At 38.6% G+C, this 12,917-nt stretch overlaps 1 protein-coding gene across 1 annotated transcript in view; it reads left to right on the top strand.

The window, feature by feature from the left end:
• The window catches only part of WRN (WRN RecQ like helicase), a 127,628-nt gene extending 126,485 nt beyond the window's left edge, over nt 1-1,143 (top strand). Inside the window, exon 35 of the mRNA XM_055080921.1 lies at nt 33-1,143. Within this exon, the coding sequence (XP_054936896.1) occupies nt 33-152 (120 nt within the window). The 3' untranslated portion in view covers nt 153-1,143. The remainder of the gene's footprint in view (nt 1-32) is intronic.
• Nucleotides 1,144-12,917: the final 11,774 nt, after the last annotated feature.

Here is a 12,917-nt window from a genome sequence, read left to right as displayed (position 1 = left end):
TTTTTTTTTTTTTTTCTGTTTCTTTCCTGTAGACTTCGTCTGAAACCTCAAAGAGAAAATTACCTGGGTGGTTTGCCAAAGGAAATGAGACCTTACCTGATGCCAGCAAGAAATCAATGGCCAAAACTAAAAAGAAGGGTCTTTTTAGTTAAACTGGCAACTGCCAGAGGAATTATGTGTGTCTTGCTGTGTTATAAGAGGGAAGCTGTATTTCATTTCTGAAAAGAGTGGGGAGTAATATTTTTGTTTAAAAATTATTCTAAATCTCAAAGTAAAACTCACCTATTTATTGAACAGCTGGGTCTTAAAACAGCCTTGTGCAATTCACATAAAGTTGAGTCTTCTGAGAGCCTGAGTGAGTACCTCATAGAACAGAATCTTAGTTTCCTATGAGATTGCTTTAAGAAATCATGTTACTGCCCTGTTTTCTAATCTCTTTACTTACTTCAGCAGTATGTTTGGAATATGTAATGTGCGGTGATTTAATATAGATAACAGATAATCAGTTGTAAGTGATTATGTGTGTGATATGAAATATTCCTATATTACCAAAATTCTGTCTTATAAATGAAGAACGCATAGTTATTTTACAAATTGTTTTTTCTATTGTTAGAAGAAACTCTTATACACATTTTAAAATGATATTAGTGGACCAGACCAGTGAAAATGAAACATTTCAGGTTCTTTGTAAATAGACGAAAGAATATAACAAAGGAGACCAATTGTACTAGACAACTATGCACTTTGTATGTTATATACGATTTCTATTATTTTTCAAATAATAATAAAAAGTCCTTAGTACTGAATATTATAAATATATGTATTTTAAACTTTCATATACTGAACTACCTTGAGCACCTTTAATTTTTGATAATGTCAGAATTTGATTCTTATATCTCTTTATGTAGCACATGTAACTGAAATATACAAAACACATACACTGAATTGGGTAAATCACAGTTGATATAACTTTAAGCAGTTCACCATATGGCATTTAATTGACTTTTTTGTAAATAAAAATAACTGTCATTAATAAAGAAGAAATATATGTTTGCCGTAGAAGAATGAGAAAATCCAGAAAAGTGAAAAAAAAAAAAATCACAAAAGTTGGCCGCACCGTGCGGCATGCAGGATCTTAGTTCCCTGACCAGGGATCAAACCCATGCCCCTGAATATTATAAATATATGTATTTTAAACTTTCATATACTGAACTACCTTGAGCACCTTTAATTTTTGATAATGTCAGAATTTGATTCTTATATCTCTTTATGTAGCACATGTAACTGAAATATACAAAACACATACACTGAATTGGGTAAATCACAGTTGATATAACTTTAAGCAGTTCACCATATGGCATTTAATTGACTTTTTTGTAAATAAAAATAACTGTCATTAATAAAGAAGAAATATATGTTTGCCGTAGAAGAATGAGAAAATCCAGAAAAGTGAAAAAAAAAAAAATCACAAAAGTTGGCCGCACCGTGCGGCATGCAGGATCTTAGTTCCCTGACCAGGGATCAAACCCATGCCCCCTGCAGTGGAAGTGCGGAGTCTTAACCACTGGACCGTCAGGGAAGTCCCCTACCAAGCCTTTTTATATTCACTTCTTTTCTTAGTTTGTTACATGAATAATACATGAATGAATATTCTTTGTAAAGCATTCAAGCTATACTTAAAACATTAAAGTCCCCCATATTCCCGTTTCCCCACATCCCATTACCAGCCCCTTTCCAGAAGGTAACTCCTATTGAATATGTGACGTATCGTTCTCTAGTCATTTCTTCTGCATTTACGTGCCTCTGCATGTGTAGCTACACATACATTCTTGGTTTTTTTAATTTTTATTTTTATATTGAAGTATAGTTGATTTAAAATACTATAATCATTTCAGGTGTACAACATAGTGATTCAATATTTTTGTAGATTATACTCCATTTAAAGTTATATTGGCTATATTCATTGTGCTGTACAATATGTTCTTGTAGCTTATTTATTTTATACACAGTAGTTTGTACCTTTTAATTCCCTACCCACATATCTCCCCTCCCCATTATCTTCTCCCCTCTGGTAACCACTAGCTTCTTCTGTATATGTGTGAGTCTGTTTCTGTTTTTTATATTCATTCTTTTTTATTGTTGTTTTTTCTACATATAAGTGATAACATACAATGTTTGTCTTTCTCTGTGTGTCTTATTTCACTGAGCATAATACCCTCCAGGTCTGTCCATATTGTTGCAAATGGCAGAATATCATTCTTTTTTATGGCTGAGTAATATTCCAGTGTCACTCTCTGCAGATGACATGATATTTATATATAGAAAATGCCAAAGCCTCCACCAAAAAACTGTTGAAACTGATAAATGAATTCAGTAAAGTTGCTGGATACAAGATTAATATATAGAAATCTGTTGCTTTTCTATACACTAATAATGAGCTATCAGAAAGAGAAAGTAAGAAAACAAAAGTTTTAAAGTTGCCCAGAATAAAATACCTAGGAATAAACTTAACCAAAGAGGTGAAAGACCTATACTCTGAAACCTAGAAAACACTGATGAAGGAAATTGAAGATGTTACCAAAAAAATGGAAAGATATCTTATGTTCCTGGATTAGAATGTTAAAATGTCCATACTACCCAAAGCAATCTACAGATTTAATGCAATCCCTATCAAAATACCCATGACATTTTTCTCAGAACTAGGACAAATAATCCTAAAATGTACATGGAACCACAAAAGATTCTGAATAACCAAAGCAATCCTGAGAAAAAGGAACAAAGCTGGAGGTACCATATTCCCTGACTTCAGACTATACTACAAAGCTACAGTCATCAAAACAGTGCTGTACTAGCACAAAAACAGACACATAGATCAATGGAACAGAATAGAGAGCCCAGAAATAAACCCATGCTCTATGGTCAATTACTCTACAACAAAGGAGGCAAGAATATACAATGAGGAAAATATACTCTCTTCAATAAGTAGTGCTGGGAAAACTGGACAGCTACATGTAAAAGTGAAATTAAAACATTTTCTCACAGCATATATAAAAATAAACTCAAAATGGAGTAAAGACCTAATTGTAAGACCAGGGTCCATGAAACTCCTAGAAGAAAACATAGGCAGAACACTCTTTGACGTAAATTTTTTTTTTTTTTTTTTTTTTTGCACAAATGAGATCATGCTGTATTTAATTTTCTGAAACAAACTTTTTCTACTTAATCTATCATGAAGATCTTTGCATGTCAGTATATATATCGGTCTAGTTGTTTTTTATATCTATCTACTATGCTATTTGGTGAATATACTATAATTTATATAATCACTTTCTATTGGTGGTTTTGTCATTTTTCTGTATTTCAGATTGTTTCTAGAAGTACAGTTAGAAGAGTTAAGCACAAACATATACTTTGTTACTTATATTTCACTTGAATATATTATGAACATGTTTTTCCATGTCATTAAATAGACTTCCATAGAATCTTTTTGGGGGCTTTCTATAGTGCAGTGATCTCCAAGTGTGGTCTGCAGACCGTTAGGAGTCCCTGAGACCCTTCAGGGGATCTGCAGAGGCAAAACTATTTTTATAATACCAAGATGATATAATGTTTGCCTTCTGTACGATGTTGAGATTTGCATTGAGGGTACATAGATGCGGTGAGTAAAACCACTAGCAGTTTAGTGCAAATCAAGGCCGTGGCAGCAAATTATTGATTTTATTAATTCTCATTTCTTAAACACTTTTTTTCAATATTCATTGTGATAAAATGGCAAATACACATAAAGCATCTATGCTATATACCAAAGTATGATGGTTGTCTTCTAGAAAAGCACTTGATTGTTTGAGTTGTGAATTGAATTAGTTGCTTTTTTTCTGTGGAATATCATTTTTACTGACAAGAATGACTGATAGAAAATATGATTGGTTATTGCTCCTAGGCAGAGCCATAGGCTTCCTAGATCCCCAAGTTCTCCATTTTCCATGAGCTCCTTCTGGGTTTTTTTTTTTAATCCTCCCCACCTCCCTCCTCCCCTTGCCTGACACCCTACCACCAGAGTGTGTTTTGGAAGCTGTGCCATATATATCTGCCTCATCACCAGGTGCAAATAACTGGTACAAAATGACCTCAGCACATTACAGAGTATTTAGCGTAAGAATATATGGACTGAACTTTAATTTCCTGGATGAAGCATCTTTCTTCAGCAGCCTCAGGCCTCAAGTTTGCCTCAGGTTCATTCTTAAAAACAAGGAATTTCTTTTAATGATTGATTGATTGATTGGCCGGGTTCATTCTTAAAAACAAGGAATTTTACTTACTTATTTATTTATTGGCCGGGTCGCGATTTGTGGGGTCTTAGTTCCCTAACCAGGGATTGAACCCGGGCCACGGCAGTGTAAGCCCTGAGTCCCAACCATTGGACCGCCAGGGAAATCCCCAAGGAATTTCTTTTAGAGTACTATTCTTATGCTGTCTCCTCTAAAAATATTAGTTACTTTTTCTCCTGTGTTATTTGTCATTGGACCAGAGGACCATGATAACAGAGTCAGACAAATCCCTGACAGTTATTTAGAATTCAGAGAACTGTGGTCTAGATAGTTAGAAGGAGAAAAGAATAGAGGATTCTTCCTATTCAAAGAGGTTGCTTTAGAATTAACTGAGAGCATGAAAGATCCAGTGGAATGACCTTAAAATCATTTTAGAGCTAAGTAGACATTCATCTATCTTATGGGGAGCAAGGAAATGCAAAACCAACAAAAACACTGTAAGAAAGTTAGCTACAGTCTTGATGGGAGCTGCGAACTGAAGCCATCTCAGCTATCTGAGAAGATATCCCCATCGTTTTGCTTGGGAAGGCAATCCAAAAATCACTGGGATAACGTAATTAACTTCCTTACTGGGTAAGCATGTTTAAACCTAAGAAAAGATGAGAAATAAGTAGAATACAGAGTAAATTAAACCTTTGGTTGTAATATTTTAGGGTTAAGGAATGATAAGTACATATTTGATATTGTAAGCATTTGTAATGCTTAAGATATTTTAGCTTATTAGAATAACAGATTATTCTTGTGACTCATTTAAAACGTATCATTGAAAAATTAGTAATATATGCTTGTTATTTTTAAGTTGAAATCCTACCAAGTTTGAAACATTATTGGGATATTTAATAAGAGTTTTTAAATTTGTTATTGCACAGAAATAGTATCATCAACAAATTTCCCTTATAAGAGAAAGAAAAAAATCTAATACTTACTGGTAATACTAAGGTTAATATTAATATCTATTCATTAAACCCAGAGCTTTCATTGTTTTTCAGAAAAATTAATAAAACTTCAGCCTCATGTCCAGCTTCATTTTCTAACTCAATTTAAAAAGGTTATTGAGAAGTATGTACTCATGTTTCAGTCAATAAATATTTGCATTTATAGTTTGCAAGACAATATGCTGACTTCATAAAAGATGGAACAAATAGGAGAAGAAGCAATATGGTTCCCATGCTTCAGAGAAGGGAAGGTTTATTCTGTGAAGAATTAATAGAAGAACATCTCACAAAAGTATTTTCTTACAGGAAGCAACATGTTTTGTTTTGTTTTTTTAATTTTTGGCTGTGCAGTATGGCATGCAGGATCTTAGTTCCCCAACCAGGGATCGAACCCGTGCCCCCTGCAGTCCACTTAACCACTGGACTGCCAGTGAAGTCCCCTGGAAACACAACATTTTTAAGAAAATATTTATTTCACATACTCAGTAAGATATAAGAAGAAATGTGTGAAAGACATTTTTCTCTGTAAAGAAAAAAAAAAGGAGATCATAGGAAGGGATCATAATGATAGCAATCATAACTAATAATTTATTTAGCATTTGCTGTGTGTCACAACCTGTGCAGCTGACCTTCAGGATAACATATAGAGTTGGAGTCATGTACTGGCCTGTTTGTGTACACAGAATATACATGTCAGGAAGGAGATCACAGTTCATGGATATGTAACCAGGTGGGGTTAGAGGTCAAGTGGGACTTTGCCTTTTTTCAAGTGGAACTTTCATTTATTTTTTTTCTTTTGACTAAACCTAGAATTGATAACAAAAGATACTAAATGCTCCAAACTCTAAATTCAGATCCCTTCTAGCTATTCAAATTATAGTGTCTCTTTAGCAAAACTGGCACCATCATTTCTCCCTCATTCTCACTTTGCAAAAGAACAGTATTGGGTGAGACAGAGAACATGCTTTGCAAGGGAACAGAGGGCAACAAACCTTTCATCCTTTCTTTACTGTGAGGAAGGAGGCTTTTCACTTGGGCCTCCCATCCTTATTTCTAGAAGACTGAAGGTGTTGGAACGAGGCACTAGATTAAGGAGTGTGATGGTCTCTTTCTGGAAGCTCTGACCTGCTGGTCCAGTGGAGTACCTGATGCTCCTGGAGCCTCAAAATATGGTGGGGCTGAGAATACAAGGGCCAGTGGAACAGGCTGCCCTCCACCACATGACACAGCAAGAATGTGTGTTTCCCGAGGGTTGAGTGGACCCCTTGGAAGGAGCTGGGTTTAAAGGCCATCCTTATGGTCCCCTCAGAAGAAGGCGACCTGAGGGGTGAGTGCACCCCAGCAGCAAGAACACACTTGGCAGGAGTTTGGAGAGGGGTGGACCCCCTTGAACCTTCGGGAGGACCAACGAATAAACCCCAAAGAGAGCCGACATTTGGATAACCTGCCAGCAGACTGAGCAACCTCTAGTCAATTATCCAGAGAAGGAACCACAACCAAAAGAAAGGGAATAAGCAATCCTGCCCGTCAGTGACGTGCTTTTGTTTTTCTTCCCTTTCTCCCCTACTTTAACTCCAACAGGTAAGTGCATGGAAGAGGGAGGGGGTGTGGAAGAGACAACTGGAACCACCTGTCTAGTCGGAGGCGGATGTGACGAGAACTTGGAAGCAGACAAGCGATTGAAGACTCAAAAACTGAACTGACGCTGTTCTAACGTCCCCAAATGTTAGAAAATTCTGAGATTGGGCTGAGATATAAAGGGGGCCACCACCCAAGGGGAAAAGCGATTTGATACTTGGTAGAAGTTAGAAGAAGTAAAAGTTGATGTTTATACCCCAACATATCCATTTGATATGTTTGTAGGAGTCTGAAGTTGTAGACTGAAACACTCCTCATTAGTTAGTGGCTGGGTGTCCAGAGGGAGGCAGTCTACCTCCCTATATAGTACTTGGTGGACACTACTTGCAGAAATCACTGTGGTCCAGCATGTGCCCCTTATTGTGTTTGCTCAGAAATCTGGGGTGCCAACGCCCCAAAGTGGCTCCTTCTTTCAATGGCAGATTCAGCCTCTCATCCAAGTTGACAGAGATGGAAGTAAATATTCTGCAAATATTTATCGAGTACCTCCTTTGTTCCTGGCACAGTTCTAGGTGCTGGGGATATAACAATGAGAAAGGAAACAAGTAAAACGTTGTGTCTTAGATGGTGATATGTGATAGGAGAGCAAAGCAGCTTGGAAGGGGTAGACGGTGTTTCAAACGGGGTCAGGGAAGGCCTTGCTGAGCTTTGGAATTAGCCTGGGTTTGACAACTTGTAACTGCAATCTTGGGCAGATCACTCCTCTGTAAGCCTCATTTATCAACGTTATTTTACAGAAGAGGAAGCAGGCTTAGAGTGATTGGAGAATTAAATGAAGTACAGCCTTTATCATAGTTCTAAGCATGCTGTAGGAATAATAAACATTAGCTGTTCTCATTCTTGGCCTATAGGAAGGCTACAGGGGAAGCCACATTACATATAATCAGAAGCTGCCTAGTGGTTTGGTCAAAGAAAGGGGAGTTAGGTAATTTTAATATTTAAGGGCACTGGATAGATTGTACCAAAGTAAGTATTTTCATTTAACAAAAGATACAAAGGGGTGGGTATTCCAGAAACTTTTAAGAAAATAATTGGAATAATAAAATATTTGTAAGTTGATGAAATACCCTGGTTCATGAATCGGTTATCCAAGGCACAGTCTTAACATTTCTGAATATAAACTATTTTAAATTTCCTCAGAGTTTTCCTGCAGCTGATTAAGGGTAGGGATATTTAGGCTGGGGAGTGCAGTGTACCCAGGAGAGTGAGGAATAGAGAGAAAAGGGGGCTGCTGGAACCCTAAGCCTTAGAGGAGATGTGGGACTTGGCAAGGCCCCTAAACCCCCTTTGTCGTAGTCCCTAAGAGGGTCAGTTCATTATTTTTATAGACTCCTTTGAATTATACAGTTTTAAGCACCAAGAACCCATCCGTTTCTTTTTGAACCTTTGTCTGTCTCATCATTTTCGCACAGGGAGTAACTAAAGGAACATTGACCTCTGGTTCAAGAGTACCACCTAGTGCTCACGTTTGGAAATGTCAGGTGATACGGTACACTGGAAAATCAGATATAATTCGCTTCGGTTTTCTCTTCACGTGGTGCTCGGCTAATGTGTCAAGATTTGGAGGGAAAGGGAGAGTTGTTTACTCTGAGCCAGTTTTTATAAGCCACAGAAAAACGGATCTGTTTAGTCACTTATAGGGCAGGCAGAATCTAAGTCTGTTCATCAGTTCCTACCTGCAGGGCATGAGATTTACTTACCTGATTTCAAGTGGAAGTCTTCCTTTGACCTGTATTGAAAAAAGTCTGTGGCTCCCCACAGTCTAGAAAGGAGCTTCTTAAACTTTCTTTTCTCATCTACCCCGGCCCTCCCCACCACAGAGAGCTCAAGCCACAGCCTCCTATACAGAATGAGAGCAATGCTTAGTCATCACTTCATGAATCTCATGATTATGTCTAGTCTCCACACAGATTCTAGGTCTTGAAGGTAGAATTGCACCCTCATAGCATCTCTGAAGCCTAGGGCAGGTATCACTTCCGTCTCCTCTCTCCTACCAACACCAGGAACTGCATCACCCAGCCATTCTCTTTCAAGGACTCTAGATTAATTTCAAATGGCAAGGTGATGGTGGTCGTGGTGGTGGAAGGGCTGGAGGACGACTGCGGAAGTGATTCCAACAGTACAGTAAGATCAGCAAAAAGGAATTCCAGAGGGATTAGTGAGTGGCTGGGCATGATGGGGGTAAACAAAGTCCGAAATTCTTAGCTTTCCCAGATGACCCATCAATTCCCAGAAATGCTCTGGGTTTCCACTGTAACTTTCTAATTAATCAGACGAACTCTGCCCTTCAAAAATGTTATGACCAGATTGTTATATCCTTACTAACTAATCCTGCTATGTACCTTGGCAGGTCTCCTCCATAATTCATATGCCAGGATCTCTGCTTGCTGATCATTCCGTAAGTCTGCTCAGAGTTCTGTCAAGTGAACTGAGGTATTGACTTATAAATAAAATAATGTGTTGCCTGGCTTTAACGATATTAAAAACGTAACTAATTTTTCAAGTGTGCTAATTCAATATAACATAACAAAGAAAATTGCCTTGCATTTAGAGATATGTGATTTCAGAACCTACCAGTTAGCCTGCTTCCAAAATTTCAATTTCCCTAATGGGGAAGAACATATTTAATTCAGATAGCTCTAACCCTGACTTTGGTGATGAAATGCCCTATTCAGAAGCCACTAGTTTGTTTTTTTTTTAATTGGGGTATAGTTGTTTTACAATGGTGTGTTAGTTTCCACTGTACAGTGAAGAAGAGTTCCCTGTGCTATACAGCAGGTTCTCATTAGTTATCTATTTTATACATATTACTGTATATGTGTCAATCCCAGTCTCCCAGTTCATCCCACCCCTCCTGTTTCCTCCTCTTGGTGTCCATATGTTTGTTCTCTACATCGGTGGCTCTATTTCTGCCTTGCACACTGGTTCATCTGTACCATTTTTCTAGATTCCACATATATGCGTTAATATATGATATTTGTTTTTCTCTTTCTTACTTCATTCTGTATGACAGTCTCTAGGTCCATCGATGTCTCTACAAATGACCCTATTTCATTCCTTTTTACGGCTGAGTAATATTCCATTGTGTATATGTACCACATCAGAAGCCACCAGTTTTATGGGCATTTAAAAAAAAATAAATTTATTTATTTATGTACTTTTGGCTGTATCGGGTCTTCGTTGCTGTGCGTGGGCTATCTCTAGTTGCGTCGAGTGGGGGCTACTCTTCATTGTGGTGCGCGGGCTTCTCACTGCGGTGGCTTCTCTTGCTGCGGAGCACAGGCTCTAGGTGCGTAGGTTTCAGTAGTTGTGGCATGCAGGCTCAGTAGTTGTGGTTTGTGGGCTCTAGAGTGCAAGCTCAGTAGTTGTGGCGCATAGGCTTAGTTGCTCCGTGGCATGTGGGATCTTCCCGGACCAGGAATTGAACCCGTGTCCCCTGCATTGGCAGGCGGATTCTTAACCACTGTGCCACCAGGGAAGTCCTTATGGGCATTTTTTAAGCCAGGTAAATGATTTGCGATGAGAAACGAAAGTCAAGTCATCTTTATCATTTTTGCTGGGATCCAGTGCTTACTGGGTGTGTGTGTATGTGTGTCTGTGTGTGTTTTCATGCACATGACTATACAAATTCCTATAAATCAAAATCTTGAGACACAGTGAACCAACCATGAATGCCAAACTTGAACCAGCCAGGTTAATTTCCAGAATAATGAATTGAATTGCAACTTCATTACAATTTCTTAAACCCTAAGCCAAACCAACTTTAAATAAACAAACAAAAAAGGTCCTAGTTTGATTTTAAATGTATTTCTTTTTCATTTTTCATTTTCATTTTCTTTCTCTTCTCCTTTTACCTCCCCCACTTCCCCAATATTTAGTGCCAGAAGACAATGGAATAATATCCATAAAATTCTGAAGGAAAGAAATTTTGACCAAAGAATATTATAGCCAATGAAGATGTCCTTCAAATAAAGACTTCTGGCAGGCATTGCCTAACATAAAGCATGCAAGACATGCAATACTCAAGAAAATTTCTTTATCAATGAATCTAGAAAAATAAGAGTTGAATCAAAATAAAGGACGTAAGAATAGAGACCCTGTGATAAAATCACTGGTAGCTACCTTGAATCCATTTAAATATAGATCTCACACTAAAACCCATAAGAATCATGGTTACAGAATACAAAGTAAATGATATAAATCTGAACAATGTAAAACAATATAACTAAGAAAAATCAAGCAGTTGGAAGAAGGGATATGGGAGAACTTGTTCTTTCATAGCAGAGAGTTAGTTAATTATGTCTAAAATTTAAAAATACAAGAAAAAAAAAGAATGAAAACTAAGTTTTCCTCAATCTTTTTTTCTTATCCTTAGAAGGATATTTTAAGAAACAATATCTCTTGAGAAGAAAGAACACTGACTTGATTTCACAATTTTCTGTCTGTTAAATTCAAGTGAAATTAAATTCAATACATTTTTAAAAAGTGATGTGATCCCATTTAAATAAATGTCATTTATTCTATCTTTCCAGTGATGGATACATATGCACAGACAATTGTCCCCTTTGGGAAAGAGGTGACAGTCTTCTTTCTAACTCTAATTTGCAAGGGTTTCCATGGAGCCAACTGGACAGCTTTGAAATGTGTTCCCCACACCTGGGAGACACAGAGGACTGGGGTCTGACAGCTGCACGGGAATTCCAGACGGTGGGAGAAGGACTCAAAGCTGCTCTGGTGTCAGAGCTGGGAGAGGTGCTTGCTGTGCTGGGAGCAGCCTTCTCCCCTAGAGTTTGAGTAAAGGATGTGGGATTGTTTCCTGTGGATACATGTGGACCAAGCGGGAGAGATGCCTGGTGTGGGGTCTTTTGGGGGCCTGTGGTGTAGAGTTGACTGACAGAGTGAGGAAAACTCAGCACGAGGAGGCTGACAGTGTACCTCTGGATGCCCAAGGGTTAAAGGTGTTGCCAGGGAGCTTTCAGGGGTCATGGGAAATTCAGGGACCTTCTGATGATCCCATGGAAAGTACCACCACAATCCATGTGTAATTAACAGCCAGAGCCATCTGGAAATACCAGTCAAGCAAGAATCTCGCTTGACTGCCACCCACTTTTGGCCCCGGAGGGGTTAGACTGTAGCTTCCCCGTAGGAGAGAAGTAGTTAGGAGACAGTAAAGGGCAGAAGAAACACACACACCCTTCCCCACTTCTGACCTGAAGGCAGCAAAATTTGAAGGATGGAGAAAATGTATCGCTAAGTCAAGTTTTGGGACTTTCACTGTTAATATGCGACTAGGTATTTTAACTTTTGAATTGAAGCTATTTTCATGACTAAAAGTAATTGAAGGATATTTTATTATCTGTCAGGAGTTAAGAAAAGTTGATAGCTTCAAGATGGCAGAGGAGTAAGATGTGGAGATCACCTTCCTCCCCACAAATACATCAAAAATACATCTACATGTGGAACAGCTCCTACACAACACCTACTGAATGCTGGCAGAAGACCTCAGACTTCCCAAAAGGCAAGAAACTCCCCCACATACCTGGCCGGGTGGCTGACAGAGTCTTGGTGCTCCAGCCGGGTGTCAGGCCTGAGCTTCTGAGGTGGGAGAGCCAAGTTCAGGATATTGGTCCACCAGAGACCTCCTGGCCCCAGGTCCACTCAATGACCAGCAAGCTACAGTGCTGGACACCCTATGCCAAACAACTAGCAAGACAGGAACACAACCCCACCCATTAGCAGAGAGGCTGCCTAAAATCATAATAAGTTCACAGACACCCGAAAACACACTACCGGACACAGTCCTGCCCACCAGAAGACAAGATCCAGCCTCATCCACCAGAACACAGGCACCAGTCCCCTCCACCAGGAAGCCTACACAACCCACTGAACCAACCTTAGCCACTGGGGTCAGACATTAAAAGCAACGGGAAGTATGAACCTGCAGCCTGCTGAAAGGAGACCCCAAACACAGTAAGTTAGGCAAAATGAGAAGACAGAGAAATACACAGCAGATGAA

The sequence above is a fragment of the Physeter macrocephalus genome, chromosome 20 (assembly GCF_002837175.3).
Source record: "Physeter macrocephalus isolate SW-GA chromosome 20, ASM283717v5, whole genome shotgun sequence".
Classification (NCBI taxonomy): domain Eukaryota; kingdom Metazoa; phylum Chordata; class Mammalia; order Artiodactyla; family Physeteridae; genus Physeter; species Physeter macrocephalus.
The sequence above is the reverse complement of the archived record's forward strand: the minus strand, read 5'-3'. Positions and strand labels throughout refer to the sequence as shown.